General features: G+C 36.9%; 1 protein-coding gene across 2 annotated transcripts; it reads right to left on the bottom strand.

The window, feature by feature from the left end:
- Nucleotides 1-2,082: 2,082 nt before the first annotated feature.
- Nucleotides 2,083-18,260, bottom strand: LOC306874743 (apoptosis regulator BAX-like). 2 transcript variants are annotated; one of them, XM_079424976.1, is made up of 6 exons: nucleotides 17,586-18,260; nucleotides 16,115-16,160; nucleotides 15,845-16,006; nucleotides 12,835-12,967; nucleotides 12,451-12,555; nucleotides 2,083-4,239 (listed from the first exon to the last, which is right to left on the bottom strand). In XM_079424976.1, the coding sequence occupies exons 1-6, from the start codon at nucleotides 17,650-17,652 to the stop codon at nucleotides 4,141-4,143; spliced, it is 612 nt and encodes a 203-aa protein (XP_079281102.1). In that variant the 5' UTR covers nucleotides 17,653-18,260; the 3' UTR covers nucleotides 2,083-4,140. The 2 variants fall into 2 exon arrangements, with proteins under 2 accessions (XP_079281102.1, XP_079281101.1); XM_079424975.1 differs by lacking the exon at nucleotides 2,083-4,239 and having other exon boundaries at nucleotides 12,244-12,555; nucleotides 17,586-17,799.
- Nucleotides 18,261-20,136: the final 1,876 nt, after the last annotated feature.

The raw sequence follows: 20,136 nt of genomic DNA, 5'->3' as shown, positions 1-20,136 counted from the left end.
TGGTCCAGGGTCAAATATATATACATATGCTTTTATATATGTCTTATTATTATTATTATGAGAAATAAATTCCCATTGCAAATATAAATATCTAAAGTCACATCGTAAATTAGAAAGTCAAAATTACAAGAAAATAGTCACAGTTGCGTGTTGGAACGTGTGAGATATGAGTATTGTTTGAAAAGTTGCAATTACAAGAAATTAAATGTGAAAGATATATAGTTAAAATTGTAAGATATAGAGTCGCAATTACCTTTTTTTAGGTGGAAGCAGGCTTCCATACTAAATAAATGAACAGTTTTAAAGTAAATAAGTTTAAAATAAAAGCTGATGAGCCGGATAGAGACTGTCTTGTTGAAGCCACACTTCTAATAAATGCCTCAGTAACTATACTGAATTTTGAGCTTCTGTGTAATGAAATATGCAACCAGCATGTGGTTTTTTCAAAGGACTTTTGTTTTATCCTTTACATATTTCATTATATTAAAGGGGAGTCTTTTAATCCACCCAGAACCACCCAACTGTTTACTGCGTCTAGCTTCTGAAGAGCTCCAGCTGATCATACAAGGTTTATAGCTGGCAAAGGTTCATAACGACATGTGAAATCTGAGTTCTGAAAACTTTGGTCATTGTCCTGCTGGAGATCCAGTCTGTAGTCTTCTAACAGCTGAGCTAACACAGACACGGGCCGGCTGCTGCTAGCGCCCTTGAAATGCCTGTGGCATCAATGGGCTCAAAGCCACTATGGGGGATTCTAAGAAGTATTGACGTAAATCCTAAAAAGCAATAGGAACGTGTACGGTAGTAGTGCAATAATGAGCACTAAGCAGCAGAATAAACAGTACATGCCCCAACTTCCACTATATGTTGACATCTAAACATATGGATGAGAAGATCGAGAGATTCACTGACGGTAAATTTGGTAAATGGGCAACACAAAGTCATGATGAATAAAAATTTATGAAAATAAATTATGTATTTGTTTCATATTCCTTTTCTCAGTGATGATAAATTAGCTGTTGTTAAAACATGAGTTACACCAAAAATTCTAAAGTCATTTAAATCCCTCCAGGATTTTTATTTTTTATTAAAACAAATTAAAAATTAAATATTAAATAAAGTTTTTTATATATATTTCAGCTTGTTGCCAAGGCAAATTTCTTTTTAAAGTTGAAGTACTAAACTAAATTAACTGAATCTAATAAACAAATACTATACAGCCACATTTAAAAAATTTAAAAATAAATAAGAGCACAGCACAATTACTAAAACTTTAAAAAAAGTGACAATTAAATACAAAACTAAAACTAACAAAAGCAACAAAAACTATAATAGTACATCGATGATACTCACATTAATATTATTCATCCATGTGGCTGTTCAGTGAGTTTAACATGACATCTTGTGGTAACATCATTTCATCCTTTTAGTGTCCATTTATTGAACATAAAACTGATTTAGATGTGTTGAGCTAATATGTCAAAAAATATGAGAATGTGCCTAATTTGTTTGCAGATGCCACTTGATTTAATATTTTATTTATGCAATGAAATCCACACATTAGTCAGCGTGGTTCAAGTGCCGAGGGGGAGGGAGGGGGCACTGTATATTTACACCATTATTTATGTCACCCTTCAGCAGCCCATAAGCTTTAGGTTATAAGTGAGACTGATCATGGCTCTCGTTCGAAGAGAACTAGAGTCTGAAGGAAACAGTTAACTGCTTCCCTCAGTCTGACACATGGATCCTCTTTCTAGTGGTTTGAGAGACAACAGACCTGTGGATCCCATCACAGATGATTCTGAATGAATATGAATGCTTCCAATTACAACAGGAAATTAAATAATAAGGGCCCTCTACCCATCACGGACTGTTAGTCATTCTTGCGCTCTCGTTTAGTGAGCTGTCCTGTTGAGAACATTGTGACCGGGTCAAAGAAGACATAGACCACAGCTAAGCTTAACTTACGGTGGCAGTATTATGATTCAGTATCATGTATCTTGGTATTAAGATGGCACATTCTTAACAATAAAGATTAAGAAACATACAAATCAACATATGAAAGAATATTCATAGACTTCTCTCAGTAATTCATTGTCATTTATTTCAAGGTGTGCAAGGATTATTTTCACTGTATTTCACTAATAACATGCCAAACCTTTTTCAGTCATTTCCACCACTTAAACTGCATTTTAAAACCTTGTTGAGGTCTAACGCTTTTAAAAAGTTTTTTTTTTTTTCTTTTTTTTTCAGCCCTGTCCCTTATTGCTAATGTAATAATTCAAAAAACATTTGGTAAACAGTCTCCGATATTTAGCTGATTCGAGGTAGGGCTGGTATGTTATATGGCACATTAAAAAATTGATACCTGAGCCAGAAAGAAGTTACAGAGTAAAAGGCACTGGTGGAGAAAAAGTGCAGTGTCTTAAAAATCTTTGAGTATAGCAATACATCTTAGGGGTGCTCCGATCAGGATTTTTGAGGCCGATAACCGATCACAGAAAACAGTATCTGCCGATACGATCACCGATACCGATCTTTTTAAAGCCTTTTTTTATCATGTAGAATTATTTATGATGATCCAATCAAGATTTTCAGACATTTATTCAGAGCCCGATTTTCATTTTTGAAAATGAATTCGCCTCTTAGGTGACTCTTGTGAGAGGGGATTTTTTAATTTGAGGGGTGGAAGGGGCTTTTTTTTTTTTTGACATTTTTCCAAAATATATCATTTATCTCACCTAAATGTTTGATTATGCACTGAATTTTTGTTTTGACAATCGTGCAATTTTTGCACAAAATTACACACAGCACAAGCCTGATTTCATGAGCTGTATGTGAGATAGGCCTTTTACACCAGGTTCACACATACTCCGTTTGCAGTGTGTATGCAGTCCATGTGTGGTGCGTAAAGGAGCAGAAGCAGCACTGACGGTGCTCTCACACAGGAGTCTGCAACTGATCCATGGCTGTTTACCACAAACACATTTATCCATTATTTTGATTTCAAATCCAAACTTTTTTACTGAAAATGCTTTTTCAGCATTGTGATTATTTTTTTACACACTACAGTAATACAATCTTTCATAGACTTGTTTAAACGCAATAAATAAGAAACATTATTCAAATGTTTTTTACTTCTAGATTTGTATATCAAGTTGCTCAAGCAATTGGCAACACATTTAAACTACTTTCCTTACATTATCAAAAACATTCTAAATTAAAACTTACCATTGACAAACAGTAAGCTCTGCTGCCTTTTCTTTTACATTGAATTCTTTACTACAAGCAATCCTGCGGATCATAAAGAACTTTGTTTTCCTACCTCCATGAGTGTCATCTATTATTGCCTTGTTTATCTAAAAATGCTCTTTACCTTTAAACCTAGCCAAAAAGCCATAGCCTATATGTTGACTGTGAAACACAGTAGACTTTAATTATATGCATTTATGGTGTAATTACTACATTTTCATGTCAATCCATGTTCATATTTACCGCAATGCACTGTTACTTTAATTATTCGCTTGCAGTGCAGCAGAAATAGACTCGGTGCGAAAAAACTATCTCTGCGCTCCTGGAACGCACTGCCGGACCAAAACCGTGTGCAGTATGAATGATCTAATCCGTTAACATGAGCGCGGGAAAAAATACACACCACATACACACTGCAAACGGAGTAATATGAACCTGGAACAGCAGGCGCGTTATGAGCTTGAGATCGGCCTTTTAGAGACCGCCGATCAAACTTCCAAAAGCGATTATCGGCCGATAATGATCGGTAGCCAATCAATCGGAGCACCCCTAAACAAATCCCTTAAATAAATAAATCAAGGCGAAAGATGTTCCTTGACTCAGCTGAAATAGAAACAAAAGACACAACAGCCGACAGGGAATGTTTAAAAAAAATCTAAATAAACAGCCGACAGGGAATGTTTAAAAAAAATCTAAATAAAAGGCTACAGTCTCTTTTGGAGTGGCTGTTTCTGTTTAAGTCTTTAACCATAGCAAGGCATGAAGTATGACTGGTCTGTATTGGTCTGTGATTGGTTCACATGATTGCACCACTTACACACTGTATTGCATTTGATACAAATTTCCACATTTGTGAGAATATTCAATCTGGCACATCTTTCACTTATATTAGCGTGTTTTTCTCCAGTAAACAACAGCTACAATGAATGCCATTGCAGCGATGCAAGACACAGTACGCCATCTTGACACGCTGCGGAAAATGCCCTCCTGCAACACAAGGCAGAAAAAGCATTAGATACACCCATATGAACACATTCTTAAGACTTTAAATGACATCCAACCAATAATCTATAATCATAATCTGTATGACTTTCTTCCTTGGAAAACAAATTCTGAATTTTTTGAAGTGGAAATTTTCCATAACATTACAAATGAATGGGACCAGTGCTGTCAAAACTCAAAAACATTGTTTGAATTGCACAAATGCCGTTAACTGAATAATTACGTTTTTTGATAATTTTAAGAAGAAATAAATACCCAGAAAAATGACATGGAATTCTTATTACATTCATTGTCCTCAGCAGTCAGTTATCTTTTCACAATTCAACAGAACAGATGTAAACAAATCAGGTGGCTTTTTAATGACTTTTCATTGACCCTTTAGAGATATCTATCTATATGGCGAAAGCAACTTGTGGTTCAGTAAATTAATCTGATTAATTTGGTTACTGCTTTGATTCATAAATGCGTTTGATTCACTAAAAAGGACCGGCTCATTTAGCATCACTAGTCATTCATTCGAGAATCAGACTACCATTTTCAGATATGATGTTTTTGATTCACAAAAAGCAACCAGATAAAAAAATTGCTCTGGGTTGTGTTTCCCAAAAGCATCAACCAACTATGGTTGCAAGTTCCTTCATTAGCAACATCGCAAATAGCATCACAAACTTGTGTGGTTGGACCTATAGCTCTCAACGTGTGGTTCGAAGTATAAAAGGTACATCTCAAAAAATTGGAATATCGTGAAAAAGCTCTCTTTCTTGTAACTTATTTCGAAAAGAGAAACTTTCATATATTCTAGATTGATTACATGGAACGTAAAACATTTCAAAAGTTTGTTTTCATTTTGATGACTAGAGCTTACAGCTCAAGAAAGTCAAAAATCCACTCTCTCAAAATATTAGTATATTTTCTACGATAAATCAAGAAAAGGATTTGCAAAACAGAAAAGTTAAAGTTCTATAAAGTATGTTAATTTTTGCACTCAATACTTGGTCAGGGTTCCTTTAGCACAAACATTCCAGCATCAGTGAGGAATGGCATGGAAGTGATCAGCCTGTGGCACTGCTGAGGCAGTATTGAGCCTTCAGCTCGTCTGGATTGTAGGATTGAAGGTTTCTCGTCTTTTGAAAATATCCCATAAATACCATATGGGGTTCAGGTCAGGCATGTTGGCAGGCCAATCAAGAACATTAAAATCATGGTCAGCAAACCACTTGGAAGTGGTTTTGGCACTGTGGGCAGGTGCTAAAGTCCTGCTGGAAAAGGAAATCAGCATCTCCATAAAGCTCATCAGCAGATGGAAGCATAAAGTGCTCCAAAATCTCGTGGTAGATGGCTGCATTGACTTTGGACTTGATAAAACACAATGGACGAACACCAGCAGACATCACAGCACCTCAAATCATCACTGACTTCAGAAACTTCACACAGCTTGGATTCTGTGCCTCTCCAGTCTTCCTCCAGACTCTGCTGTGACAGCGACGATCGATCATGAAAATGAAGATCGTGGAAAATGTTATTTTTTTCTGATTGGTTATAGCACTTTGGGTGGCACCCTGAGCTCTGATAGCTTGTCACAGTATGCGATCCAAAGTATAGACGTGAGAAGAATGTCTTCGAAGTCATGTAGACATAGTGATGTCTGGGTTAGCTATATACACTGAACAAAATTATAAAACGCAACACTTTTGTTTTTGCCCCCATTTTTCATGAGCTGAACTCAAAGATCTAAGACTTTTTCTATGTACACAAAAGGCCTATTTTTCTCAAATATTGTTCACAAATCTGTCTAAATCTGTGTTAGTGAGCACTTCTTTGCAGAGATAATCCATCCACCTCACAGGTGTGGCATATCAAGATGCTGATTAGACAGCATGATTATTGCACATTGTGCTGTGTGATAACTGCACATTTTAGAGTGGCCTTTTATTGTGGCCAGCCTAAGGCACACCTGTGCAATAATCATGCTGTCTAATCAGCATCTTGATATGCCACACCTGTGAGGTGGATGGATTATCTCTGCAAAGGAGAAGTGCTCACTAACACAGATTTAGACAGATTTGTGAACAATATTTGAGAGACATAGGCCTTGTGTGTACATAGAAAAAGTCTTAGATCTTTGAGTTCAGCTCATGAAAAATGGGGGCAAAAACAAGTGTTGCGTTTATAATTTTGTTCAGTGTACATATCTGATTAATCTAATATAGGATGTGTGGGGATATTAACATTTATTAACATACAGAATGCGCTGGATATTACCAGTGTTTAGTTTCATGCTCAAATGCAATGCCCGATATTGACAAGAGTTATTTGAAATGGTCATATTGCTTTAAGATGTTTCTTTTTTTTAAATACTGATGTTATAATTATGCAGCAGTGATTTTTTCATCATATTTGTTCAACTGTAAGCATACTTCGATTAAAATAGTTTTTGTGCTTCGTATGGATTCGAAAACATGCTGGTGATTTCAGGTATCACATGATAATGTAGATGAAAATATAGCACAAATCTGCCATAAACAGCATTATAATGAAAACTTTATAGAATGTGAAATCTATAGTAAATTATATTTGCTTTCCTTGCCCGTGTTTCAGCATGCTGTTATGAAAGCGCACCATGGCGGAGCTCTCCCTCTCTCTCTTGCTATAGCGCAGAACTTAAAATTCACTGGCATTTCATAAACATAGCATTATAATTAAAACTTTATAGAATGTGAAATCTATAGTTAATTCTATGCTTTCCTTGCAGCGCGCTGTCATGAACGCATCACAGAGCTCTCTCTCTCGCTATAGCGTGTAACTTAAAGTTCACTGGCATTTGCATCCTTTTGTGCAGATACAAATTGTAATGTTATGTCTGTGTTATGTATCCAAGTTATCTGATTAATAGTCTCCGCGTCAGACGTCACGCCCACGGACCATTGGCTGAATGCCTGATGCATATGGCATACAAAAGTGGCACACGACACAATGGCACAAAAAGTTGACATGTCGGTCAAACGGCCTCATGGGCGGGCCATGGCCAATGAAAGCTACCATGGATTCGGTCTGGCTTCGCAAGACTGATTAATATCATGGGATGTGTAAGAAAGTGGGCTTCAGTTTATTAGCATAAAGTCACTCTTCAGCTACATCTCAGACAGCCATTCCTTTTTAGATGCTTCTTTTTTAAAAACATTGCTGCATCAATCATAATCTAACGGTGTTCTTCTAATCATGTATTCATGTTTTCATAAACAGGTTTTCAATCAGGTCATATTTTTATTTTTAATATTCATTTTCATAACAGATATTTTCATCATCTCCATTATGGCAATGCATATAATAATAACTGAAAACATCATCAGATTTTCACACAAGTCCTGAAAGTAGACAAAGAGAACCCAATCAAACAAATGAGACAAAAACATTGTCGTTCATTTATTAGGAAAATTTATTCCGTTTCAAATATTTGAAAGTCTGTGAATCTTTGCTTTCAGTATCTGGTGTGACCCCCTTTTGCAGCAATAACTGCAGGTAACATTTCTTGTAACTGCGGATCAGTCCTGCACAACCACTTGTAAGAATTTTATACCATTCCTCAGTACAAAACCTTCAACTCTGTGATGTTGGAGGGTTTCCTCCTATGAACTGCTTGCTTTAGCTTCTTCCACAACATTTCATTTGGATTAGGGTCTGGACATTGACTCGGCCATTCCAAGACATTAACTTTGTTCTTCTTTAACCATTCGTTTGTAGAATGGCTTGTGTGCTAGGGGTCTATGTCTTGCTGCATAACCCCCTTTCTCTTGAGATTCAGTTCTCGGACAGATGTGCTGACATCTTCCTTTAGAATTTGCTGGTACAATTCAGATTTTATAGTTCATCAGTGCAGGGTCGTTGCCAGTGGGGTGAAAGGTGGGGACAATTCTAGGGGCCCCCACCGCCCAGGGGGCCCCACAAAATCCAGGAATTATACTATAAAGGCCCATGTTCTGTGAATAATTCTAATATTTTAGTAGTTGTATAACTAAGATATTATGAAAACCACAAAAAAAGCATGCAATTTGGTTAAAGAAATTGTCTACCCTCTACCCTCCCGAAAAATGGTTTAGTCTGATACGAAGTATTCTCAGAAGTCCCACCCCATATAGTGAACAAGACGACCAATCAGAGTTGAGACCGGTGGGCCGCTGTACAATGTGGACCGGCCCTTTGCGTAATATATATAAAAAATTGGATTGTAGTAAATGTACGTATATTCTTCCATCGGTCCAGACGAATGGCCCAGGGCATTCTAATTAATTTAGCATGCTCCAGCTCAGTGCAGCGGCTCAAAAGCGCTCGTCAATGTCAAAATGTTTCAAACAGCCAATCAAAGTGTAGAAGGCGGGATTTACTGTTCACAGATGCTGAGCTGCGCGCGACTTGAATGCCAGCTGAGGTAAGATGTAAGCAGCTAAACATGACAAGACAATTCAGCAATATTTGCCAACCGTTTAGTTAAATAACAGACATAAATTTTTAGGAATGCAAACTATTACTGGCCTTTTCAGATGTCTCATATTTTAATGCCATTATTTGAATTGTCACTCTGTAGGCTATAATGCAGTTTTCAGTCGACACGAGATAAGAGTTCTTGCAAATCTGCTTTGTTCCGTGATTTTACGTGTCTAAGAAAATGTTTAAAAATCTATAAAAATCATTCTCAATCTTACTCTAGAACACTGTAAATCTGAAGACTTTTGCTTTCGAGTGCTGTGCATAGGAAAGTGATTTATATTATAGGCCTAATAAAAATATAATTTGCTTAATAATTCACACTCATTAGCATATTTTATATACACACTGGTAGTTAAAAGTTTGAAATAATTAAGGTTTATTTATTTATTTAGTTATTTGAAAGAATATTGAATTTATTTGATCAACAATACAGTAAAAAAATAGCCAAATATAATGAATTATTACACTTAAAATAGTGGTTTTCTATTTAGGATGTTTTAAATGTAATTTATTGCTGTGATCAAAGTTGAATTTTCAGCATCATCCAGTCTTCAGTGTCACTTCAGAAATAATTCTAATGATGCCTAATTTGCGGTTTAATTATTAGTTATTAATAATGGTTTTATTATTGGTATAATGGTTCTCAGTTAAAGAACCGCATTTATTTGAAATATAAGTACTTTGTAATAAGTGTAAATATATTTACTGTCGCTTAAATCAATTTAAATCAAAGTCCCTTTTTGTATTCTATAATCTTTGATTTAATGCAACATTGTTGAAGAAAAATATTAATTTATATTTTTAATCTTACCCAAGACTGAATGGTATCACATTTTCCACAAAAATATGAAGCAGCACAATAGTTTTCAACATTGATAATAATCAGAAATGTTTGTTGAGCAATAAATCAGTATATTATAATGATTTCTGAAGATCATGTGACACTGAAGACTGGAGAAATTATGCTGAAAATACAGCTGCAGATCACAGCAGTCAACTATATTTTACTATGTATTTGCATAGAAGACAGCTGTTTTAAATTGTAACATTATATATTTCACAGTACTGTTTAGTGTATTTTTCATCATCAAAATAATTTGTATACTCTTCTCCACAATTGGAGCTCTATTACTTATAATGATAGATGTCAAGCTCCTGCAAAAGGACAAATACTGTATATGACCAATAGAAAGGCCTATTAAAACAGTCCACATTCTGCACTATTTAAGTCTTCTGGGCGATACCAGAGCATTGTGTCATTTGGACTGATAATATTGGTATTTAACTTTAGTGATATTAAACTGTCCCTTGTAAAAATTCTTTAAAATTCTTTACTATTTGCCATATACACCAGAAAAGACAAATTATAATGTCAAGATTATGCCACTCATTTATGGTGTGGTGTGTTGTGGACGGGGTTTGGTGGGTCGCTCTGTGCCAAAAAGTCCAGGGCCACTTTTTGGCCCCAGTCCGCTCCTGTATACATCTATATGTATTGATGTGGGGGTCAACATCAATATTTTTTCAGGGGGCCCCCAATCCTCTAGCTACGGCCCTGCATCAGTGATGTCAAGCCATTCTGGCCCAGATGCAGCAAAACAGGCCAAACCCATGATACTACCACCACGTTTCACAGATGGGATAAGGTTCTTATGCTGTAATGCAGTGTCTTTCTTTCTCCAAACATAATGCTTTTCATTTAAACCAAAAGTTCTATATTGGTCTCAGCCGTCCATTAAAAAAAAAATCCTCCAATAACCCTCTGGCTTGTCCACATGATCTTTATCAAACTGCAGATGGGCAGCGATGTTCTTTTTTGGAGAGCACTGGTTTTCTCTGTGCAACTCTGCAATCCACACCATGGTTGTTCAGTATTCTCCTCCTGATAGACTTATAAATATTAACATTAGGCAATATGAGAAAGGCCTTTGGTTGCTTAGAAGTTAAGCTAGTGTCCTTTGCAAATCCGTGGACTATTACATGTCTTGCTTTTGGAGTGATCTTTGTTGGTGGACCACTCCTGGGAGGGTAACAATGGTCTTGAATTTCCTCCATTTGTAAACAATCAGTCTTACTGTGGATTTGTGGAGTCCAAACTCTTTAGAGATAACTTTGTAACTTTTTCCAGCCTGATGAGCAACAAGTCCTCAGAGGTCTCCTTTGTTCATGCCATGATTCACTTGCAAAAACATGATCAAACTTTAATAGATCCCTGTTCTCTAAATAAAACATGGCACACACAGACACCTGATAATCATCCCATTGACTGAAAACACCTCTGAACAGATGGACTCTAACTTCAAATTAACTGCTAATCCTAGCGATTCACATACTTTTGCCACTCACAGATATCTAATATTAGCTCATTATCCTGAATAAATACATGACAAAGTATATACTTTGATATAATTTGTTTGATTGGATTCTCTTTGTCTACTTTCAGAACTTACCGGAAGAAATATACAAAATTCTAAACGTTCACAAACTTTCAAGCAGCACTTGTATATTATAGATGATGTTTGGAGTTATTCATTATGTGGTTATACTGAGGATTATGAAACATATAAGGTTTAATTGTATAATTTATAACACTTTGGTGTAGGGACAAGCCTAATTAATATTTGTTGATATGCACCAATGCCATGAGTAAATCATACATATAAATCTTCTGGCTATACAAATTCAAATATAACGTCAATAATTTAGTAAATATTGTACTACTTTGATTAAACCATAGATGAAGTGATGTGAAGCCAAGTATGGTAAGCCATACTTATAATTTGTGCTTTGCATTGAACTCATCCAAGTGCACACACACACACACAGCAGTGAGTATTGAACACACACACCCGGAGCAGTGGGTAGCCATTTTTGCTGTGGCACCTGGGGAGGTTAGGTGCCTTGCTCAAGGGCACCTCAGTTATGGGTATTGAGGGTGGAAAAGAGCACTGTTCATTCACTCTCCCCACCAACAATTCCTGCCGGTACCGAGAATCAAAGCAACAACCTTCCTGTTATAAGCCCGACTCTCTAACAATTAGGCCACAACTGCCTATTGGTTAAACATGACTAGCGGCACATTCCCCTGAAGTACAATACTTTAAACAACTGGTGCCTGATCTTTCTCAAATCCCCAAAAACGAGGGTCAAAAATACAAGCATCCCTTCTCCTCACTAGCTGGCTTTGCATTCTTCAGGCTCATACTGCTTAGCACACTGTAAATATGGTCACATGTTCACTGTATTCCAGTTCTCAGGGCCACAGTATGCTCCATGACGCCTGAGTGTTTGAAGTCTAAACCCAGCACCCCACATTCTGCTTCCTTTATGATCATATGTGTGCTATTAAACTTGAGTGGCCCCAGGAACTGCAGTCAGCCCGGTGGAGCTCTGCAGCACACATGCAGACCGCATCTTACTAAAGTATAACAAGATCTACTCTTAAGTGAGATGTGAAAAGCAAAAATTGCCATTCTTGATATGCAATTTAAAAAGACAGATTAGCTCATATCAGATGGTATCTAGCTGCGTGCCACACCGGGTCAGTGGGTTTGTGTCTGGATGTTCCTAGACGGGATGTGTCTGGGTTTGTGCTTATGTACTTCCTGGCTGGAGTGGGTGCATCTCTCTGTGTGTGGTGGCCCATGTCTGGCTCGACCTGTGTGGCTCCACATGGGTGGCCAGACAGCACACACAAAAACAGCAACTTACCCATCCTCCTTGCTGTCTGATCCAGGCAGAAATGTTTTCCCTGATAAACTGTAAAACCCAGCTAATGATCCTCCTGATAATGTCTATGTGGTTCTGAGTCAGAGCCTAAAGGAATGAAAGGAAATCATGTTTTAATGCATCTACATTATCCAAAATTCTGATTCAGATTGTTTATTGTCATTGTACGTACTTACAACGAAATTATAAATATGCTAACGTATCCAGCTACAAATTATTTAAAAAACGCATCACCACTTTGACACTGATTGAAGAACAAATGGTGAGGCAATATTTTCACATTTTCCATTAAAGTAATTGAAGATGAAGAAATTAATAATGAGTACTCCAATTCTGTTCACATAAAAGGTGAAATTAGAGTTTTACCTGGTAAATGAGCCTATATGCGAGGTGAAACAGAGCCACCACACGTCCCCAGTTAATGCCATCCTCAAAGATGCTCCTGGCCACAGTCATGAAGACGTCCTGAGCACAGTTTGATTGCACAGTGCTGATGAGACTGTGAGGGGGAAAAGTAGTAAGTTATGGGCTTCCCAAACTCTTCAACCATACATTTTGTATAAAATGCCAACAATATGGATCAGTTTTTCCAATGCAAATGATCAACTAATAATAACATCTGGTTATGACAAAAGTGTGTTATATTGTTCTATATTGTATACAGTTCATACTGTAGCTTTGTAAACCCTGTCTTAATGTTCTTATTTGCTCATTTGAGATCTGAGGCCCTTTAATAACAGCTTTGTCCAGATCCAGTTATGTTGAAGTATTCTGCACAATACATCTAAAAAAAATGCACACCAATTAATGGGTTCATCGTCACTGTTCAAATTTTCCCCTCACACTGAAACAAAATCCAGCCTGAAAATTTCTATGCACGTGCATATTTAATGAGGTAAGGACAAAGGGAGTTTACAACTTGAATTCTGGAAATGTTGGGACATTTTTTAAATTTGAATAAAATTAAAACTAAAAGAATTTCAAATCACGTGAGCCAATATTTTATTTACAATAGAACATAGATAACAAATGTTTAAACTGAGAAATTTTACACTTATGCACAAAATGTGCTCAATTCAAATTTGATGCCTGCTACAGATCTCAAAATATTTTGGAAAGGGCGCATGTTTACCATGGTGTAGCATCTCCTCTTCTTTTCAAAAGAGTTTGAAGACGTCTGGGCATCGAGGTTAGGAGTTTCTGGAATTTTGGTGTTGGAATTTGGTCCCATTCTTGGCTTGATATAGGTTTCCAGCAGCTGAAGAGTTTGTGATCGTCTTTGACGTATTTTTCATTTAATGATGCGCCAAATGTTCTCTATAGGTGAAAGATTTGGACTGCAGGCAGGCCAATTCAGCACTCGGACTCTTCTACTACGAAGCCATGCTGTAGTAATAGCTGCAGTATGTGGTTTTGCATTGTCCTGCTGAAATACACAAGGCCTTCCCTGAAATAGAGGTCGTCTGGAGGGGAGCATACGTTGGTTGCTCTAAAACCTGTATATACCTTTCAGCATTCATAGTGCCTTCCAAAACATGCAAGCTGCCCATACCGTATGCACTTATGCACCACCATGCCATCAGAGATGCTGGCTTTTGAACTGAACGCTGATAACACGCTAGAAGGTCTCCCTCCTCTTTAGCCCGGAGGACACGGCATCCGTGATTTCCAACAATGTCAAATTTGGACTCATCTGACCATAGAACACTTTTCCACTTTGGAACAGTCCATTTTAAATGAGCCTTGGCCCACAGGACACGACGACGTTTCTGGACCATGTTCACATATGGCTTCCATTTTGCATGACAGAGCTTCAGTTGGCATCTGCAGATGGTTTCTGGAAGTATTCCTGGGCCCATTTAGTAGTGTCAGTGACAGAATCATGCCGATGAGTGATGCAGTGTTGTCTGAGGGCCCAAAGACCACGGGCATCAAACAAAGTTCTTTGGCCTTGTCCCTTACGCACAGAGATTTCTCCAGTTTCTCTTAATCTTTTGATCTTATGCACTGTAGATGACGAGATTTGCAAAGCCTCTGCAATTTGACGTTGAGGAACATTGTTTTTAAAGTATTCCACAATCTTTTTACACACTCTTTCACAGATTGGAGAGCCTCTGCCCATCTTTACTTCTGAGAGACTCAGAAGTAAACCTCTCCAAGACATCCCTTTTATAGCTAATCATGTTACAGACCTGATGTCAATTAACTTTATTAGTTGATAGATGTTCTCCCAGCTGAATCTTTAAAAAAATTCTTGCTTTTTCAGCACTTTGTTGCACCCGTGCCAACTTTGAGACCTGTAGCAAATTTGAAATGAGCTCATTTAGAGGATAAGTGTAAAATGTTATGTTACCTATGTTCTATTGTGAATAAAATATTGGCTCATGTGATTTGAAAGTCTTTTAGTTTTCATTTTATTCAAATTTAAAAAAAACGTCCCAACATTTCCGGAATTCGGATTGTATTATTGCTTGTGTTTTGCCAGACAACCCACAGCACAGCACTTTTTTACACTGTATTACTCTGGTACTGTAATTTGGAGTTCACCTTGCAAAAGTGGTGGGGCAGGGCTACCTAACCCAGGGTTAATACTGGTCTTGACCCAGGGTTTGAAAATATGATAATCTAGTGCAAACAAAAAAAATGTTGAAATTCCTAAAAGTTTGCTGTGTGAGATGGCTTCTACAACTTTTATGACTAGCTTAAAAAATATTCACAGATTTCTGCAATTTATTAAGGCCCAGTCTTTCAGTCCTTTGTTCCTCATTAAAAGGTTTCACTCCTAAAGAAAACTTGGAAACATGTTTAAAATGATCTACACTCACAAGAGATTGAGACACTTAAAAGCTGTTTCCATTTTTTCTAGATCATATGACCAGTCAAAAACTACTTCCTTTATCTTAGCAACCTCCTTTTACCAGACACTTTCTTTCTTAGAGAGAATCACAGTTGGCTATAAATAGAGAATTTCTACAATAGTGTCTGAAGGAACTTGTGTGTGTAAAAGTACTAACTATAGTATACGTAGTCATTATAATCAGATTAGACAAATGTTTCTCAACCACGGGGCCGTGGCCCACTAGAGGGCCTCAGCAAACTTACAAGGGTACCAAAGGATTAATTAACCCCCCCCCCAGCTTCTGTTCATTAAAAAAGTTTGAAAAGAAGCAGCTTTGTCATAATTACAGCAGAACATACAGGAAGAAATATTATAGCTTATACGAGGGGCTTTTGAATATTTAGTCTGAAAATGGGAGGCCTTTGAGTCAAAAAGGCTGAGAACCACTAGATTAGATGCTTTAGTTGTGTCCTTTCTCATCACAAAACCTCATACTCATAAAAAGAAGAGTAAGCTGAAATAAAATGAAAAACATACTGTTGAAGTTCAGCATTCTTGTTAAGGTCATCGGCTATCTTCACAAGCTGATCTACAACCTCTTTGATTTGAGGATCATCTGCATCCTGAGGTCTTCCTCCTAGATCCTCATGGCTCACATGTATGGATGGATCCTCTACAGTAACTCGTTCAATAACATACCTACAAGTGAAATCAAAGCACAATGGAGAAATGCATTCTACACAAATTCATGCGTTAAAAATATTCACATAGACAGCCTATATAAAACTGAGGATTTCATGAATTTACCCTCTCAGTAAAACGGCACTCTGCTCGATCACATCATCCATGGCTTCTGAAAATAAGTGGATTAAAATATTGTGAGTCAATGTGATTAATAATCTTTATAACACAAGTGTTTTAAAAGGATGCAAGGTCAAAGTACAGGAAGCAATCTTTGTATTCCTAGGCGTGATAATGGGGTGAGAGGGTATTATACATGTGGTGAACACTGACCTCTATTGGGAACAACTTCCTGTTTTGATACTGGCTGGTTTAAGAGACAGGTCATGACATGGGTTTATAAGAAAGTTTGTGGTGTAGCCAAAGTACCCTCCTGACAAATTGTTATTCTCACTTCTGTCTTTCTGTATTGTTGTCGACACCTTGGCAGTTACAAATACAGAACTAATGTTTTAATATACAATACATAAAATGTTGAATACTCATTTGAAATTATAAAAAAAAAAAAATCTTTAAATGTTAAATTAAAACCGCCAGTAGGTGTCACCAAGTCACTGTTAATAAGTGAAACATTGCGATTGAACGGAATCATTTAAACAGTCTTATCTGCTAGACTTCAGAGCACTCTGTAGGAGTGTTTTGTTTGGTTTTTGGCTAAATACTGATAATGTCAAATCACACATCGTTAAAACAACAATTACGATATTATTACGATATTATTATTACAATTACGATATTTTTCGCACACTCTGCACCACTGTCTTTTTGGCTAATTTGCGCAAAACCTTTTGCTAAACTGCCAAAGCTTCATTTTAACCAACAATGCAATGATGCAAGTATTTATAAACCTTGCGAAGGGTTGATGTCGAGATTTGCTAGTTTGGTCTCCCAAGGCAAACACAGCTTACACTGCATAATACAGCATAAACATAGCCAGGGGTTCATTCATTTCCTCCGAGTTTTTTTTTTTACTCAGTAATTAATGTGTTTTAAAATGTACAATACTTCAAACAAAAGCAAAATTACAGATTTTAAAAATTTATTCGTTACTTTCCACCTCTGCATTTAATATATTACAACCGTTTTACAGCAGAAATGTTAAACCAGTAATGTCCAGTAATGCAAAATTTGATATTCGCAAAGTTTTTAAAATGAAAATATAATGTTCAATCGATTTAACAAAATATAAACACATTTGCAAGTGGTTCAAATTTATTTTTTAATTAACTTAAATCTCTTAATATTTTCATGCTCGCTTTTCGCCATCTACTGGCGGCATGGTGTAGTAAAGTCACTAAACAAAGTAATAGTGAAGAGACTGAAAACAATTAGGCCCCGACATACCAACAAAACTGATTAACAGGCTAATAACGAAATACAATGAACTCATTTAAGTTAGCTGAAAATCCCCACACATCGTAATATCTGTCACTGTTGTGTTTTTAACCCTATGAAGATGTTTAGTCGAAGAACAGTGCCGAGTGCAAAGAGCTTAGTTCATAAAGTCAAGTCGTTAAAAAGTCGTACCACCTCTTACCTTCACCACCTGTAGCCCCCTTCAACTCTTTTTCATCTGTCCTCTCTCCATCGTTCGCGTCTGCCATGGTTTCACGAACTACAAACACCCAAGCTAACGTTAGCCAGCCTAACAATCTCTGAATCCGCTAAATTCACAGTTTCCGACAAAATACAACATAATCTATTCAAGTTATCGACGCTCGCGGCTGTGATTCCTCCCCGGGAGCACCATTAGAAAGATAAAAACATGATATGAAAGTGGAAAAAGTTCAAGAAGAGCTCCGCCAATCCATAGGATCGCTTGGAAATAAATAACGCGGAAATGAAGCTGCTTTAATATTCAAAAGCAGATTCGCCTTTCCGTTATAGGCTATTCATTACTTTAAAAAAAAAAACAATACAGAACATTAGGCTACCACCACAGAAAATAAAGTGCAATTTTATTAGAATCACAATGAAATTTTATTCCCACAATAGACAAGATTGATCAAATATGTACAATTATACGGAATGTGAAGAATGGGACAGTATGTTTTAATGCATAGGTTCACTGAAATGTATTTATTCATTTTAATGTATTAGTTTTAGGATAATTTTTATTCAGAGGTTTTGGGAAATAACTATTTTTTTATTTATTTGGTTTTATGTAGAGGCTTGAGGAAATAAATGTATAAGCCTAGATATTCCTAATCACTTTATTAGACATTGGCTACTAGTATATAATTAAACACTATTTTTCCTCTTTTGGTTTTGCACAAGAAGCCTATTCTTGACGCTTAACGGGTTTTCTTTGCAGAAACGCAGTGATTGTTTTAGTGCGAGTTTATAGTCGGTAGCGTACATTATTCGCCACGAGATGTCGCTATCACACAGAGAACCACAATCAAGTCACTATTATTTGTATAGCACTTAACAATGCAAATTGTGTCAAAGCAGCTTTACATCAGCTTGATATTAAGCTGGGTGGCTTTATATCAGCTTTACAGTATTTAGACGGGGAAATAATTTGTCGAAATAGTGTCATTCTCCTCTGGCCAGACAAAATCAGCAGTTTAAATCTAGGCTAAAGCAGAGTCGGATTGTGCAAAGGACTCATCTGGTTCCTGTGGTCTTGTCCCGAAGGCTGTCTAGGAGACAGGGTCTTCACTGGGGATCAGTCTCTGGGGCTCATCTAGTTGTCCTGGCTGTAGAGGTCATGTCTAGGTGCTGATCCACCATCTGATCTGGATATGGACTACATCCGGGTGGCTGCAGTGACCATCTGATCTGGATACAATCTGGATCTGGGTGGCTACGATGACCTCGGAATAAGAAAGAAACAGACTAATATTAGCATAGATGCCATTCTTCTAACAATGTAACAAGTACATTGGGTGTTTTGGGAAGTGTTCCCGGTTCCCGCTGACCTAATTAATGTGGCCTAACAATCCTTTAATGGATTTGAATTATAGAAATGCGATTATGTGTAAGCCAGGTTAAAGAGATGGGTCTTTAATCAAGATTTAAACTGACTGTTTGTCTGCTTCCCGCCCGCAGTTGATTTTGATATTCTAGGTATTATCAAATGGCCAGAGTTTTGAGATCGCAGCGGACGTGAAGGACTATAATACGATAAGAGCTCACTCAAGTACTGAGGTGCTAAACCATTCAGGGCTTTATAGGTAATTAGCAAGATCTTAAAATGTATACGATGTTTAATAGGGAGCCAGTGCAGTGTTGACAGAACCGGGCTAATGTGGTCATATTTCCTAGTTCTAGTAAGAACTCTAGCTGCTGCATTTTGGACCAGCTGGAGTTTGTTTATTAAACGTGCAGAGCAACTACCCAATAAACCATTACAATAATCTAACCTCGAGGCCATGAATGCATGAATTAATGTTTCTGCATTTGACGTTGAGAGCATAGTCGTAATTTAGATATATTTTTAAGATGGAAAAATGCAGTTTTATGAATGCTAGAAACATGTTTTTCGAAGGAAAGATTGCTATCAAAAAGGTTCCTAACTGATGACGAAGAATTTACAGAGCAGCCATCAAGTATTAGACAGCGATCTAGGTTATTACATGCAAAGGTTTTTGGTCCAATAATTAACACCTCTGTTTTTTCAGAATTTAGCAGTAAGAAATTGCTAGTCATCCAGTTTTTGATATCAACTATACATTCTTCTTACCAAATTGGTAAGTTTCATCAGGTCACGAAGAAATATAGAGCCCGGTATCATCAGCATAACAGTGAAAGCTAACACTATGTTTCCTAAGGATATCTCCCATGTGAAGCGTGAAAAGTAAAGGCCCAAGTACTGAGCCTTGAGGTACTCCATACTGCACTTGTGATTGGTATGATACCTCTTCATTTACTGCCACAAATTGATGGCGGTCAGATAAGTATGATTATAATGACTTTAATTATAATAAAAATGTATTGTCCTTTTTTTATTCATTTTAATTCATAGATACATTATAGATTCATAGTCACTTTAATTTAAATGTGGTTGTCACTGCTGAAACTATTGCTCGATAGGCTACTTACTGTATTGTATCTAAAATGTAAGTTATTCAGTATTAACTTAC

This window comes from Barbus barbus (assembly GCF_936440315.1).
Source record: "Barbus barbus genome assembly, chromosome: 1".
Taxonomy (NCBI): Eukaryota; Metazoa; Chordata; class Actinopteri; order Cypriniformes; family Cyprinidae; genus Barbus; species Barbus barbus.
Note: the sequence above shows the minus strand (reverse complement) of the source record. Positions and strands in the feature narration are given on the sequence as shown.

Bases quoted from the DNA above. Each gene is read 5' to 3' on its own strand.
- LOC306874743 (XM_079424975.1), bottom strand. From the start codon at position 17,652: ATGGCAGACGCGAACGATGGAGAGAGGACAGATGAAAAAGAGTTGAAG. The intron at 16,161-17,585 runs GTAAGAGGTGGT...ACTTATTTTCAG, and splicing joins GGGGGCTACAGGTGGTGAAG to AAGCCATGGATGATGTGATC. The intron at 12,968-15,844 runs GTATGTTTTTCA...TCCCCCTCACAG, and splicing joins AAGAATGCTGAACTTCAACA to TCTCATCAGCACTGTGCAAT.